This window comes from Daucus carota, chromosome 8 (genome assembly GCF_001625215.2).
Source record: "Daucus carota subsp. sativus chromosome 8, DH1 v3.0, whole genome shotgun sequence".
Taxonomy (NCBI): Eukaryota; Viridiplantae; Streptophyta; class Magnoliopsida; order Apiales; family Apiaceae; genus Daucus; species Daucus carota.
Genome location: NC_030388.2, coordinates 27,591,319 through 27,608,091, shown reverse-complemented (window position 1 = coordinate 27,608,091; position 16,773 = coordinate 27,591,319). Strand labels below are relative to the sequence as shown.

Here is a 16,773-nt window from a genome sequence, read left to right as displayed (position 1 = left end):
TCACTTCGCATGAATGGAATGGTGCCGGAATGGAATGGAAGAAGGAATGGAATGGGAATGGAATGGGAAAGGAATGGTCATTCCATTCCCTTGTTCACTTGTCCAATTATGTAGGATGGAATGGAATGAAATTAGCCAAGAATTTTAATTTAATTGTAATGGAAGTCATATTTAATTTAATCATTGTAAAACCCAACCCGATTGTTAGATTTAATTTGAAAAAAAAAATATTTCGATCGACAAAATAAATACAATTAACTAGAAGTAACATAATACAAATTTTAAATTGAACTTCATCAAAATAAGTATAAAATAAAAATCGACAAGTCTCATACAAGCATCCATCAAAGTTTACGATACTAATACAAGGCACTTATTTCAACTACACGCCAAAGTTTCGCTACTTGACCATGTAAAAACAACAGAACATCAAAGTTATTTTCAGATTTTTAAACAGCACAACTAATCTGGAGACTCCTTCAACAGTTCAATGTCCACATCGCGTTATTCTTTGTCTTCTCCAGACATGCAATTATCTTCCTGCCATACAGATTGCTGCGCATGGAAGAGGAATTTTCATGAATTAACTTAAGCAGTGCATTCTGCGCAACCCCCTGCATTGCCAGAACGAAGAACAGATCATTAATATTATCACTACAAAACATACCGGAACAAAGGCTGAGGGTCAATTGACAAGTGAAGCATCTAAAGTCCGGTCAAAAACCAAAAAAACCAAGAAATATCTAGTTACTTATATTTACAATGATACATTTACAAACCAAGAAAACACTGATACATATACAGCTACTGACGCCTTGGTTAGTAGAGTAGACGCACACAGTTTCTCTTGTTGATTTACATACCTGCCCTGAGTCCCTCCTTATCAAGGCTGGTTCGTTAGTCTTAAATTAAGCAGTGTATAGCAAGTAGCAACTACCAAAGCCTTCTAATATGGAGTACTAATATCGGTAGTTTATTAAGAGTAAAACAGAAACTTAAAAAGTCACATAACTTAAAAAGTCACATAAGAATCTGTTGCAGTAACAGATTCTTTATCTAAAATTTAAATTATCCACACCTTTTCTGCTATAATTAAAGGTTATATTATAAGTAACTGAATTACTAGAAATCTACAATGCTGACTAGACTATATATATAGAAGAAGAGAAGTTGTTGCAAGTACGTGGCTGTGTAGTGACTATTTGTGAGATTCATCAGAAGAGCTCAGGTTGGTTTTACCATCCCCTTCACATGTGCTCCCAATGACACTTTCAATATGTAGGATTTGCAATTCAAACATTTGCTCAATCACATTCTAAATTCTAAATTCTAAATGTAAGTCTCACTTAGTTGTTAGAGTCCAAAGGTGAAAGGAACCTCAGATTAATATCGTTTCTTTAAGTAGACTTATTGTGTATAGTTTACGATACTAATATAAGGCACCTATTTTAACAACAGCACACCAAAGTTTCGCTACATGACCATGTTAAAACTTCATGTCTTTGGTTCTGGAGGACCATGCTCGTCGTGGAACCATGCTCATTACTCCAAAGAAAATACCAGTCCGTCTTATTAAAAGTTAGACGGGGATGAGCATTTAAATTTTGGGGGTCGTTTTTACAAACGCTGCACCATTGTTCATTACTTTAAACTAAAATGAATGAAGTCTTTCAATGCATTAAAATCTGTAAAACTAGCTTTCTTTTTAGTTCTGAGACCTATCAATAGAGCCAAAGACAAGAGGTTGAAATCTTAAATCTTTAGCTCATCAGACTAAGTAGGGTGGACAGATTAAATTAATTAAAACAAAGTTGTTATATAATCCAAAACTTCTGCAAAGTGATATAAACATAAAGAATTTATATATATGGCAGCCTTGTTGGCTACTACCAAAATCTCCTACATTTTCTCTTTCTCCAAATATATTTTTAGTACTAAAGCATCTTAATTACAGATGTTAGAGAACGGATAAACAATGTCCTAAAAGACGATCGCCAGGTATCTATGACCAGCCCTTTTATTTCTTGGAGTGCTTGTGTTCTTCAGATTGTTACTGCTATTCTAAATTCGTTTTCCATCACTTTATATTCCTTCCAGCAAAAAGGAGGTTTGGTGCGATATGGCTCTGTAACATCAGCTGGTTCAGTTTATTAATTATATTTGAGATCTAGCATTCATAACTCTATGCAATAAATCTGGTTTTCTGTGTGATCTTAAGGTCTAAGAAGAAATGTAATTAGTATATAGTCATTAATATCTAGTTACATGTCCTAAATCAGGCATATGTCCTTCATGATAGAGTTCAAGGAATCTCTTCCTTAGATAATAACAATAGACTTGTTATTACGGCAAAAGGAAGATAAGAATTTGTAAAGGGGGTCCAGTGCAGAACTACGCAATCAGCTAGTTGGCTTATATTTTTTGTTATATATTCATTTTCCTGCAGGTGTTTGCAGACCATGCTTCCAGCATAAACATCTGTAACTTCTATATTTAGAGGTAAAAAAATCTTACACACCATGATTTTGCAATAATCGTCGAACTGAGATAATAACACTCTCTTATCTTATTAGGTATGGAAACTAAAGACATCCAGTTTTGCTTCTGGAGAGGTAATAATAAGCCCACCTACTCTTGATAACTAAACACTAGTTACGAATGAAATTCTTTTATAAGCCTAAAACAGTGTTAACCAAGCTCTAAAACAGTGGTAGATTAGCGGGAAAACGCACAAACATCCACATTTTTTCATATGCTACCATATGGTTCCATCCAATTTCACCAAGCAAGAATATTCTCAAATACAAATTATTATGAAATTATTCTTAATTTTGATGAAATCAAGTAGATTATATCTAGTCTCCTAAAAAATTATCAGAGAATTACAAATACAAATTAGCAGAAAAATTATAAATATACGGCACCTCAAATCCTCAATACAGACATATTATCGACAATACATACATAATCAAAATCAACATACAAATTCTCAAACATATAAATCAAACAGTTCATAATACCGACAATGCATACATAATCAAAATCAACAATTCAAGCTGATACAAGTAGGTATTCGAATCACAGAGAGAGAGAGAGCTAACCAAGAGAGAGAGAGAGAGAGAGCTAACCAAGAGAGAGAGAGAGAGAGAGAGAGAGAGAGAGAGAGAGAGAGAGAGAGAGAGAGAGAGAGAGAGAGAGAGAGAGAGAGAGAGAGAGAGAGAGAGAGAGCGCGTGCTAACCGAGAGAGAGGGAGCTAATTGAGAGAAAGAGTGAGTGCTAGACAGATGATTGAGCTAATCGGGAGAGAGAGCGCTCTATTCGGAGAGAGAGATAGCATCCGGAGAGAACAATCGCGGGGGCTAGGGCAGAGAGTAGATCGTCTTGGCCATTTTAATTCGACAAGGGAATGGCTCTGTACCGCATGTTTTCAAAGGAATGAGTTGTTATTTTTTTTAGCCCAGAAGGAATGGACCTGGATAACTCATTCCATTCTGTTGGCCCAACCAAACAAGTTAATTATTCATTCAGCCCGGAATGACCATTCCATTCAGCCCAAAAGCATTCCATTCAAGTGAAGTGAACAGAGCCTAATGTTGTGTTTGGTTGGGAGGAATGAAATTTGTTAAGAATGGAATGAGATTAGGAATGGAATGGTGAGAGAATGGAAAGAAGGTTGAATGGAATGATCAATTCAAAACTCTTGTTTGGTTCATTTTTTTTATGATTGGAATGGAATGAACCATTCCATTCATTTGAGTTGTTTGGTTACTCAAAGGAATGGAATGGTAATTAATTATTTTTTTATCAAATTTTTTTCATATAAAATTTTAACTTCCAGAATTTATAAATCAAATAGACAAATGGATTAATTTCATGTCAATAGCATACTTCACATTTCATTACACAAATTAGTAGCAACTTAATCAACTATAATATATATTAAAAATTTACAAAAAAAATCCAAACTTTGGCCACTACTAATTCTCCTTCATAATTTACAAATAAAATACAAAAATTCTCCAAGAAGAGGTCAAGATTCCGAACTATTACTAGCCCTCCCACTTCTCCAGCATGACCAAGTCCACTTTCCAAGCCAGCATCAGGGAATAAAGCACTCTGAACAATATCAGAAATTTAAGATGAAGCCGCATTCAGTCTAAGATGCAGGTTCAGATCTGGCTGCGAACAAATTTAGTAGTTTAGCCAAAATTCAGAAAATTGAATGAACTGCAGAGTAAAGAACTTGACAGGAAACTTTGTTAGTCCACATTGACAAAACTGCAGAGTCTAAGATGCATTTTTCGAGTGCTCAAATAGACCAGGTATCACGTTTTAGTGCATGAAATGGCATCTACAGTGACAAAAAGTGAGTCATTACAATACAGCCCCATGTAAAAGATGAAAGGTAAGTGTGTATGTGCAACACTAGATGATACGACAATAATGGTCAAAAATAAACCAAGTGCAAATGCTTTGTAAAATATATATTTGTACACACCAGAAACTTATAAAGAATACAGGAGTACAAGGAAATGACAAGAGTTTGGTTTAACTTTAACTAGCCAGTTGAGAGTGAGATTATCAGTCCAACAGTTTGGTCATCATATATATAAATTAAGACATATTCAAAAGTAAACATTAATTTTCTATAATGTAGAACCTTGTGACAGCAATCAACGAACAAAATAGCAGAGTAAATAATTTAGAGTGTCACAACATGATCTAAATAACACAAGAGAGATTGTAGAAAACCAGGATGAGAAGTTCGTCAAAAAGTGTGTGCTCCTGATGACTAAACTAGCAACAGATGAAGATTCTACTTGGCAAAGAACAGAATATCAGATAAAACTATAATTTTATAAAATCTGCAGCACCTCAACAACATAAAATCATATGAACTCAGGACACATAATGATAAATCATATGAACTCAGCAACGCAGATTTATATGAATTAACCAAGATAAAAAGCCACCCAACAAAGCTATCTCCTGTGCAATTAATCACAATTTTCTTAATCAGTTCCGGTGTCTTACCTCTGTTAACAGAACCACCTTCAGCATCCTTTTCCTCAACAGGCTCAGGTTTCTCTGCCATAAGCACAAACCCGCCAAATTAGATCATCTAATAGAGTAAAATCCGTAAAATAAGGTTCAGATTACATCCGAAGTTGAGTCGACACAGCAACTGCTAAGAAAGATTTAGGCCTAATTATTCTTATGTTTCCCTTATGTTAACAAGATGAAGCTCCAGCAAACCATTATAATAAAGCTCAAATTTTGCATAACAGAAATCAGCTAGGCAATTCACAGAAACCATTATAATAAACCATCTGAGCTAGCATAACAGAAATGTTGGATTAAAAAAATCAGTTTTAAAAGGTAATGAATCCGGATTAGACCCCCATTACAATTTCTCTGGCATATCAGTTAGGACAATATAAATGAATGGACTTCCATACAATTTAGTACCACCAAAATTTAAAAATTAGAGTCAAGAAACCTATGAAAATCAGGACCAAACCCACAGCCAAACATGGCATCAGCCTTGTCTAAAACATAACACAAATATACTTGTGAATATAAGCAATCATATAGTTAAAAATAGAATCCTTGATTATAAGAGCCCCTGTGGACCTCCTGTAGATTCACTGTATAACACAAATTATCTAGCTTAACACATTCTCTGTATCGGCCTACTGACACATACTCCATCAGAGAATAAATCAAGCACAGGCAATTCTCATTGTTCTAAGAGGCATTTCATCAAACACGTAATACACATGGTGAAACACAAGCATCTAATCCGAAATGAGCAACTGCCCTAGGCACATCCATACACCGAAATCGCATAAATTAGCTAGATTGACAAATGATTTATCGAAATCAATCGACATAAAAACACATAAATTAGCAAGAATAATGAAGAAATTTAAATGGATGGAAATCAAACCTGTTTATTTAGATAAATTGAGGTTTGAAAATGTTAAGAATGGTAGATCAATGAAAACGAGACATATTCGTTGATGATTGCAGATTCGGTAGAGTTCGAAGCTCGCTGAGAATCGCCGGACATGGATACAATGGACAGTTTTTGTATATGTTGATTTTGTGCGGGAGCAGAGAAGAGAATGGAATGGAGCTGTCCCTTTGTTTTGTTCGAGAATAGGTTGTATACTGCCGGTCCAGAATGGAATGATTTAAAGAATGGACCATTCCATTCTTTTGGCCCAACCAAACAACAAAATTTTTTGATGGGCTGAATGGACCATTCCATTCTCTCCGAAACTCATTCCATTCAGGCCAACCAAACAGAGCATAACAGTACCACAACTTCACCAGTTACTGTACTTCTTTAAGAGAGAATAACTTTCAGATTATTACAATATTAATCCGAGTTAACACCAGTTTTACTTCATCATTAGCAAGGTAATTATTTTTTATTTACTGACACCGTCATTACTATTATTGATTTGACTTGGATTTTTGATGCAAAGTGTAAGTTAATTTTAGGACGTTGTTGATACTACTTTGCTTTTGTGCTTGCACTCTTTACATGTTGACTCTTTGAGTTTTTATACAAACAATATAAATAAGGTGATTTTATAAGTCCAGAAACACACACTATTCTCTGAAAATAAATACTCCACTTGTTCTTTGGAATAAAAACCGAATTAAGTCCACAAAAGTTTTATATTTTGCTAATTTGCCTCGGAACATTTTCCACTGCATAAAATTTGTTGGAGTAGTATATTTTAAATGATTCAAATTGAGTTATCAGTTCAAATTTGTACTGTATTCAGTTCATCAATTGCTATATACTCCCTCCGTCTCATTTTAGTTGTCACATTTCTATTTTTGTTGGTCAAATTGACTAACTTTTTGACTAAAGATTATAAGTCATTCTTTTATTATTTTAAAAAACTGAAAATCACATCTTAAAGTAGATTAAAAGTTGCTTCCGGTGACATATTTTTTTTTATTTTTTCAATTGATAGAATATTAATAAATTTCAGTCAAATTTTGGTCAATTTGACTGGCACAATACCAAATGTGACAACTAAAATGGGACTGAGGGAGTATTTAATATGCTGACGTCATCGGAAAATGATCAGATTAAGTATTTCCAGTATCAAAAACTTTAAACAGACACCCAATATTTGGAAATCGGTTTTTCTAGTGTGTGCTCATGGGCACATACTAAGCGCGGAATGTTACAAGTTTGAGAGATTTTGATTGGCTCTCATATTTTAATAATGGTGGACCCCCTGCAAATACAACAACCACATCAATCAAAACCTCCCAAACTTATCAAATTCCGCGCTTAGCATGTGCACATGGGCACACACCAGACAAACCCTTTGGAAATATATGATGGGATTTGTGATGCCAAACAACAAGCGAAAAGTACATATGATTTGGAGTATTATGTTTTTGTCAGAAGGTTAAAACCAAAGAGGTTCAAATGCATTTACTTATGAATTAATTTTAAGTCGATGATGAAGGAACAGAATACAAAGAGTTGTTCAGAGAATGTAAAATAAAATCAACGTTCTTAACCGTTGCACTTCTCTATGATGTGAATATAAGTTCTATATAATTCTCTTCTGCAAGTAGATAAAATCAGAATCTATAATAGCTCACAGAAAAGTCTGGGGAAATTGTTTTTAGTTATAGTTGCAGGATGGCAAATAATAAAGTTGCAGTTGGGATTGATCTAGGTACAACATACTCTTGTGTTGGAGTATGGCAACATGATCGAGTTGAAATCATTACTAATGATCAAGGTAACAGAACTACGCCATCGTGTGTTGCTTTCGCTGCCACGGAGCGTTTCATTGGCGATGCTGCTAGAAATCAGGCTGCTTTGAATCCTGTCAACACCATATTCGGTACTTGTTTTATCTGATCTACGTTAAGAGTTTTTTTATGTAGTATGTTAAGCTTGTATTCTACCCCCTCCGTTTTTTATAGGCTGTTTCGACTTACTAATGTTTAGGTGCTTTAACCGCATAGTGTTTGTTATTATTTTTAAAATTTTGGTTGTATATTTTAATTCACAGAGAGAGATAAAATTAGCGATTGTTAACAGTTGTCTGCATGTTAGTTCTGAATGTGTTTTGTGTACAGATGCTAAAAGGTTGATTGGAAGGAGATTCTCTGATTCAACAGTGAAAAGTGATGTGAAGCTCTGGCCATTCAAGGTGGTTGGTGATTCTGATGACAGACCTAAGATTGTTGTGAATTACCGGGGTGTCGAGAAACGATTCTCACCGGAGGAGTTATCATCCATGGTACTCATCAAGATGAGGGAAATTGCTGAGAAGTATTTGGGAAAGGAAATACAGAATGCTGTTGTTACTGTTTCCGCACGTTTTAGTAATTCACAGCGCCAAGCTACAAAAGATGCAGCAAGAATAGCTGGGCTCAATGTATTGCGTATCCTTGTTGAGCCGACAGCTGCTGCAGTCGCGTATGGTCTTGACCAAAAGCTTACAAGCAGTTCAGTGGGGCAGAGAACAGTTCTTATTTTTGATCTTGGTGGAGGTTCTTTCGATGTGTCTCTCCTTCAAATCAAAAAGGGTAACTTTAAAGTGCTGGCTACTGCAGGTGATACTCACCTTGGAGGTGAGGACTTTGACAATCGTTTGCTAAACCATTTTGTTGAGGAATTTAAAAGCAAGCATAGAAAAGACATAAGTCGAAATGCTAAATCTTTAAGAAGATTGAAAAATGCTTGTGAGAAGGCGAAGAGGATTCTCTCTCATAATGCTATGACAACTATTGATATTGATTCTTTGTATGAGGGAATTGATTATCACGCAAAAGTTACTCGGGCCAAATTCGAGAACCTAAACTTGGATCTATTCAGAAGTTGTGTGGACACTGTAAAGAAGTGTTTGCAAGATGTGGAGATGGACAAGAACAATGTAGATGATGTTGTGCTTGTGGGTGGATCTACTAGAATTCCTAAAGTGCAACAGCTGTTGCAACAGTTTTTCAATGGGAAGGAACTTTGCAAGAACATAAATCCTGAAGAGGCTGTTGCTTATGGTGCTGCTGTACAAGCAGCTGTTTTGAGTGGAGAGGCTAATCACAATATTAAGAACTTGATGCTACTGGATGTTACTCCTCTGTCTCTTGGTACCGAAGTGAGCGGTAATCTCATGGATGTAATAATTCCAAGGAACACAACTGTTCCCGTTTCAATGCAAAATTTTTTTAGCACAGTTAGAGATGATCAAAAAGTTGTGGGAGTCGGAGTATATGAGGGTGAGAGAACAAGAGTGGAAGACAACAATTTACTTGGAGAGTTTGAACTACGTGACCTGCCTCCTGCCCCGAGGGGCAAAGTTAAGATTTGCATAACCTTTACAATTGATGGTGACGGGGTACTAAATGTTTCAGCTGAGCATGAGAGTTCTGGACTGAAGAAAAGCATTAAAATCATCAGAGGAGGAACGCTAACAGAGGAGGAGATCGAAAACATAGTAAAGAATGCTGAACAGTTTAAGACTGAAGACGAGGAGTTCAAGCGGAAGGTTAATGCAATGGTTGCATTTGAGGATTATGTATATAACAGGAGGGAAGAAACTGAAACAAGTTGCATGCTTGAAGCTTCTGTCAAAAAGATGTTAAGTTATTCTTTTAAAGAGGCAATTGAATGGATTAATTCAAACAGAAATGCTGAAATTTGCGAGTACGAGTACAAGAAGCAGCAGCTTGAGGCAATCTGCAATAGACACATCCCTGGCATTGAAGGTATTAAGATTGAGTAATATAAATGATTCTGTTTAAAAAGCTTTCTGTGTTTCAGTGTTTGGAAAACCATAATTTAAGTATGTTTGGCTTTTTGGATAATCTGTGTGGATTAGCTGTTGGTCTCATACTCTGATTTTTGTGAAAAGATCAACTTTCTTTGCCTTTAGTCTCTGCTATCCCTTATTAAACTGCTCAAATACTGTTTGCAGCTTTTAAATTGTGTTAGATGATACAAATGAGTGAAGATGTTGAGTTATGACAAGTTCATGATCACAAAAGCCAATCCTTCCGAGTGACTATATAAAGCTTGATTTATACTGTTTGCTAATGTAATTTCAAAAAACTTAATACATACAAATATAGTGTTTCAGATTATCACGCCTATCGCCCTGCAGCAACCTGCTAGTAGAGACACATATATCATAATCGAAATGAACTCAACTTACTGGCACCCTTGTATTTGAATTAGATATATAGTGGGAGACCTCCTGGCCTAAGCATACCGATAAACCAACACACGGTGCCTTGGTTGCGGCATGCACACAGCCATGACACTAAGCGCGAGAACAATCAATAACATGATTATCTTGGGGTCCAAATTGCCTTCATCTTCTCCACCGCAGCAACACCCCATCTCTGACAACAACTATATTTCTTAAGAACTTGTTTGGTTTTATTGTTCTTGACAAGAGACGCGGAATTTATATAGGAGTTGGATATAGAGTTTAGGAGTTCTGGAGTTCTCAGTGGACTTGAGTTGACTTGACAATCCAGAAGTTTCACTACCTTTTCATTCTAAAGGCCCACAGAGTAGTGCAATTACTTGGTCTTTCATGGGAACATGGAATAAGAACCGATTCAAACTTTACATGAAAGTGATAGGAAAGGAAAACAGGGACCTAACCAACAATGAAAGAAAAGTCTTGGAAAAGATACAACATAGAGTTTGTTAGTTTCCTTCTTACTGTAGTGGCAAGCCAATCTATGAAAACAAGTGTTGGTTTTTCATCCTAACACATCTCGGCAATTGGTTTTATGGGAAGACTTATAGAAATAGTTTAATTAAGATTATGTGACCAATTCTGGAGGAGGATCATCTTCACCATCGAATTTGTACAATCTGGACGTACTATTGTAGAGGTCGATTTGCTTCCAGGAGCAGGACCATTTAAGCTCTGTCTTAGGAACCAGAGAGGTTCCAGTTCCCATTGTGCTGACGCTACCCTGATTGTAAACAATAGTTCAAGATAGTAATTAGCAAGAAAATCAATAGTTCAACATTAGGATATATATTCAGCCTTTAGGCCCTTCTGCATGCAAAAACACGTAAAGTGTATGAATGGTTACTAAAACCCTGCTCATCCTGCCTAAAGGCTATGACTTCTCATCTCCATGCTCTTGCAGATTGGTAATTTGGTATCATGGACGAAAGAAGTTCTTTTATGAGTTTACTGTATTACATTGATGCACGACATCCTGATCGACACTAGCTATTTTGACTAATTTGTTGTGACCACAAGTGTATTTGTATCAACATTACTTGCCTACAGGCCTCCAAAGCAAATCACTGCAGTCTTGAGAATAAATGACATTGAGAATGTTTTAAGCAGCCAAGTATATTAGCAGTGTGTGTAACATGATAACGTGTCGCATGAAAAAATATTGTAATTCTCAAGTTGTAGTCTGGCAAAAATAAAAAACTTATTTGCATTTAAATCTTCGTTCACCAGTACATTTCAATATGTGCATCTGCTTCAAAATTTTAAGCAGCATTTACTCATAAACTCCAAGGAAGTGAGCATAACTTTGGTACTTTGGCTCCCATCCTATTTCTTTCCGGGTTTTGGAGTTGTCTAACTTCTTACCCAAAGGATCATTAGTCCCTGCAAAAAAAACAGTAATTAACTAAACAATCAGGTGCAGAACATGAGTGCTGACAATTACGAATTATGTGCAATATTGTTTTGTTTGGTTGGGGTGAATGAATTTGGAAGGAATGAAATGAAATTTGAACTATATAATGGACACTTGTTCAGAAATTCATTCCTTACACCATAAACTAAATGTCACACCCCCAGTTTGGGAAGGAATGAACCATTCTTTCCTATTTCTACTTTCTTCTCAAATTTCAATACAATAATTTTGCACCGACTCATTATTTTTCAAAATTTCCCTTCATCCTCTCATATTTTCTTTTGTTTTTACTCATTCCATTCTCTAACCAAACACAACATAGATGCTTCCAAAGCTTCTTGAGAACTCCAGGCTGATGTTTGGTGCATATATATTGTTAAACAGAATGCTCCATCATCTCCTCAGATATAAACTAAACAACAAAAATTAAATAAATCATTAATATAACATTACCTGTGAATCCCCCAAATTTCTTGCTGAACTTTCCACTTTTCTCTATGATGTCCATCACTCCCTGCCTGTAAATCATCATAAAGGATAAATATTATAAGAGTAGAATAACTAAAAGCGTCCACCAGTTTCGCCTATATAGGAGAATAAAAACCTTGATAGAGGATGGTTATCACATCCCAAAAAGATCTGACTACGCAATTTCTTCTTCAAGATTGCAATAGAAAGGGAAGCCGCATCCTAGTGGAGAGACACAAGACAAAACATCAGATTCTACTGATATACTTTACTTGAGCTACCAAAACTACTAATTAGATGATGATATGATATGTGAAACAGAATTTTTTAAGATCAGTCATAACTGGATGCAAAAACAGCCATGTTCAGAATATTGAAATCCCTTTTCCTAGGAGTAGAGTAAAATTTTACTTGTTAACAAAAATAATCAAACTTTATAAATGTCATGTGATTCGCTACCTTGTTAGTTAAATCAAGTGAATACTAGTTTGGGATGTCCTAAACTAGGACAAACAGTCACATAGAGCATATAATATATATAAACTAGGACAAACAGTCGCATAGAGCATATAATATATATTGACCGGAATTTATGCAATGATCAACAACATACTATGAAGTAAACATCATCCACAATGATCTGTTCACCTCATAGTGTATAAAATTGAGAACGTGGTCTGGCCGAGCATCAACAGTCCCTTTCTCCAACCAATATACATGTGCTCCTCTGTCTTCTTTGTATTAATAGTTAAAGATCTTCATAAAATAACCAGAATACAAGGATGGAGTGGAGAAACTTCCCACTCTTATCGAGAATCAAAGCTTTTCAAAATATAATTAGCAAATGAAATATCTGGAACTGATAAAATCATATAATATATAATGCATGGCCCGAGTAAGATGATGGAAAATAACTAGTAACTTTCTACCAGTTATCTATGGCATTACCTGACAACTTGGAAAGTATGTGTTAATATTAAAATCTAGTATAATCAGTTAAGGTTAACAGACACCATATTATATGTGCCATTCATTGTTTAACCCAGTTCTTACAAATTTTAGTATTATATTACTACTCAATTTTCTGTGAAAGAGCAGAGATTCACAGCTATTTTATACAATGGCAAAGAAATTGTGAGAATATAAGCACTATTGAGGTGAATAAAGGATATGTAGAGTCCAGCCAATCTAAGCACACAACCACCTGCTGCTATCACTTCTTTCTCTGCTTTTAGAAGGACATCTGTCCGAGGGCTCCTGCCAATTGGCACTACTGGACTATCCTGTTGCGTTATGCAATAAAAAGTAAATCAAGATACTGAATATATGTTATATCAACAGCACACAGATTTGTTTGTTTTAGGATAAACTGTCTTTACACGAGTGAAATCATATTCGGCTGCTTATCAGCTATAAAATAACAGAAATATCTATATATATTTTTGGCATGGCTCTAACGCTATAGTTAAGCATCTAGTTTTCTTACTATTAAAAAATAGAAACCTTTCATAGAGACCCACATCCTGGTTTCTGGGAATACGATTAATATGTTTATAGAAATGATTATTATGTAATTTGTTATCATACAATACTAGTAGTTAGCTCTCTCAATCAAAATTAAAACAAGAGGTGGCTTACAATTTACAATTAGGGTAGTAGTTTAAGTTTTTGTATTTTGTATTGACTGAGGGTACTTTTAAGACAAAAAAAATGTTATTAGAAGATCTTATCTAAGGTGCTGTTTGGGGTTGCTGTTGCAGCCAGCAACAGCAGTTTTTTGCGGAAAGTCAGGTGAAAAACTGTTTGGTAAATCTAAAAAACAACTTTTCTGAACAGCAGCTTTTAGCTGAAAAGCTGCTTTTAGAAAAAGCAGGTCCTCTCATGCTTTTGGAAAAAGCTGTTTTCAGCTTTTGCAGGAAGTTGTTACAAATTTCACTATCAAACCTCACCAAAAAATTATTTTTTTTTTATATTACAACTCAAAATAAGTAAATATTAAAAAGATTACCAAACGGTAATCTGATTTCTACAACAGCACTTTTTTTACCAGCACTTTTTCTGACCGCACAACAATTTTTAACAGCACTCCCAAAAAGACCCTAAATCAGACAATATTGCATAAACAATTATACTTATAAGCCATCAATAAAAAATATTTTAAAAGAGATAAGCCTGTAAATATAACTTATTTCCTTAGCGAGGACTCATCCTAAAAATGGCCCTTAGGCCTGCTCTTAGTGAAATTGTTTTTGTCTTTCTTGTTGATAGAGAAATTTAGAGCATGGAACTAAATAGAAGCCTAAATGTGTTTTGAATTTAAGATGAAAATCACCAACTAAATTTTTAAGTCCATTTTAACAAAATATTGTCCCACTGCATTTAGAAGAGCATTGTTGGATATTCAATGTATCACCTCATTACAATATCCATTGTCATAGCGGTCATATGGTGCAGAGCTTGAGGTAAACAGAAAGGAACCTTCACCATTCCAGTAAGAGGCTGCTTCCCTGCATATTTTTCCACATTGACATGTAAACTTATATAGCATTTATCTACTACAATGAAGAGATAAAAGTAAAACTCATTATATTAGTATAATTTTCCAAACAATTGTTAATTAAGGCTGGTAGCTTAGGCAAACCTAATGAAACCAATATTCTATGTTCTTAAGTATAAGTATTGAAATTGGAAATTGGGGGGGGTGGGGGGGGGTATCTATATTGGTATCATGTAAGTTCAACACGTTTTGACGAGGTCCATTCTTGATTGGTATGTAAGATCAATACACCACAAGGTCCATTGTCTTTTTTTAACCGTTTAAGGAAGAACGTATTCATGGATTCTCAGGTAATATTATGGAACTTGTAAGATAACAATGCAGTAGAGCAACATTCATCCCCAACCAAACCTGACATCACCGGGGTAGTCAGACGTTTGATATGGCGGAGCACAGAATATCACAAAGGGGTACTTCCGAGGCAGTTTCGTTCCCTTTAAACATGGAACAATCCCCAAATTCAGCAACTCTTCGTGATGATCAGCCGTAACCGTTTGCCCCGTGATTTCACATTTCTCATGTTCCTGCCAAAAAAATCCCCTTACAGTCATCTCTCTGTCACCACAATTCACAAACCTAAACAGAACTTTCAATCCCCTCAAGAAATTATAAACACTTAAACAAAAATCAGTTTTCACTATAAATTAAAATTTTCGGCATTGTTCTTCAACATTGCACATAAACACCTAATCCTCGAGCTGTAAATTTACGAGATTACTCCCAAATCTGTAAGCGAAAACTTTTCGAAAAATCAAGATAATTGACAAGAAAATGAATAAACCTTGCGCCACTGATTAGCAACCAAACGTCCAAGAATCCCAGGTCCCACAATGAGCAAATCATTCGCCCCAATCACTCCGGAAGACGAGGTTTCTTCATAACCTGGGCAACACAGATAGTCAACATTTACCGATTACCGCGAAAAGGGCTTACCAGGATCATATTCGATACATTATTTTCAACATAAATGGAGATACACAGAGGATAGAAAGTGACCAGTGACAGCGTTGACTTGAAGAGGAGAAGCCATTGACGAAGATGTTTTTGAGGAACAAGAAGTGTGTTTGAGTTTGTTAGAAGTACTAGGTAGTGGTGGTGTTTTGGGAAGGGAAATAGTGGAAAAAGAGTGAGTGGCGGTTGAGAAGAGGGAGGATGACAAAATAGGAATGTCGAAATTCGAGATAACTGATCCAACCACCCTAGCTGTGGTGCCCATCAGATATTGATGATCCGCTTCTGTTTACGGTACCAATACCATTCACCAATCACCATTGACAAGCATTTATTTACTTTTGAGTGCAAAGTGTCCGACAATTTTTTAATCACTTTTTCATTTTCTTCGCACGATTTTTCACGTTAAAGGTGTGCACGGGTCGGTTACGAGATTAAAGTCAAATCAAATAATAAATATGTGTCTGTGACAAAAATAATACTCCCTCCGTCCCCTTTTACATGTCCACTTTGAAAAAAAATTTGTCCCAAATTACTTGTCCACTTCTCTTTTCAAAGCAACTTTTTTTGTATGTTTTTTCAAAAAGTAACAATTTCCAATGTTTGACTAGCATATATATACACAACTCTATCTAATTCATTACATTTATTAGGGAGATGTATGAAAACAAGATATCCAACTAACATTTTCTTAAGATGCTTCCAAAAGGGACAAGTAAAAAGGGACGGAGGGAGTACTAATAATAATAATAAATACGTGTCAAAATGTAACGTAAACAAACTGCTGGGACGGAGGGAATATAATCGCAACCTATTTGTGTTCACGTTAATTCGTGATTTATGTGATTCAATTTACGGTTCGACCAATTATTGTAAGAGCATCTCCAACGGTGTTGGCTAAAAGTGGTTGGCTAAATTGGACCTGTAAGACATTATGTTGTAAGAGCATCTCCAACGGTGTTGGTGTTGGCTATAATCGTTGGCTAAATTAGACCTGTAAGACGTTATGTAAAATTTGTTGAACCTGTAAGACATTTCTCTTCAATAGTATTGGCTATATTGGTTGGTTATAATTTAAAAATAGCATGTTATTAATATTTTAGATTGTCAAAATTGAATATATC

The 16,773-nt window shown here is 35.4% G+C and overlaps 2 protein-coding genes and 2 long non-coding RNA genes across 4 annotated transcripts; 1 reads left to right on the top strand and 3 right to left on the bottom strand.

Moving 5' to 3' along the window:
• Positions 1-292: 292 nt before the first annotated feature.
• LOC108197698 (uncharacterized) lies at positions 293-3,437 on the bottom strand. The gene is made up of 2 exons (XR_001802069.2): positions 3,240-3,437; positions 293-614 (listed from the first exon to the last, which is right to left on the bottom strand). It is a non-coding gene; the product is annotated as an uncharacterized LOC108197698 (long non-coding RNA).
• Positions 3,438-3,840: 403 nt separating this feature from the next.
• Positions 3,841-6,206, bottom strand: LOC108197556 (uncharacterized). The gene is made up of 3 exons (XR_001802025.2): positions 5,951-6,206; positions 5,035-5,088; positions 3,841-4,179 (listed from the first exon to the last, which is right to left on the bottom strand). It is a non-coding gene; the product is annotated as an uncharacterized LOC108197556 (long non-coding RNA).
• A 1,468-nt stretch (positions 6,207-7,674) lies between these two features.
• On the top strand, positions 7,675-9,776 carry LOC108200059 (heat shock cognate 70 kDa protein). Its single transcript, XM_017368119.2, has 2 exons — positions 7,675-7,889; positions 8,128-9,776. Exons 1-2 carry the CDS (start codon positions 7,682-7,684, stop codon positions 9,774-9,776), a joined length of 1,857 nt encoding a protein of 618 aa, XP_017223608.1. The 5' UTR covers positions 7,675-7,681.
• A 1,667-nt stretch (positions 9,777-11,443) lies between these two features.
• On the bottom strand, positions 11,444-15,993 carry LOC108200058 (uncharacterized). Its single transcript, XM_064083204.1, has 9 exons — positions 15,695-15,993; positions 15,480-15,580; positions 15,050-15,222; positions 14,555-14,648; positions 13,317-13,424; positions 12,790-12,882; positions 12,278-12,363; positions 12,127-12,191; positions 11,444-11,642 (listed from the first exon to the last, which is right to left on the bottom strand). The coding sequence occupies exons 1-9, from the start codon at positions 15,912-15,914 to the stop codon at positions 11,533-11,535; spliced, it is 1,050 nt and encodes a 349-aa protein (XP_063939274.1). The 5' UTR covers positions 15,915-15,993; the 3' UTR covers positions 11,444-11,532.
• Between the last annotated feature and the right edge of the window lie 780 nt (positions 15,994-16,773).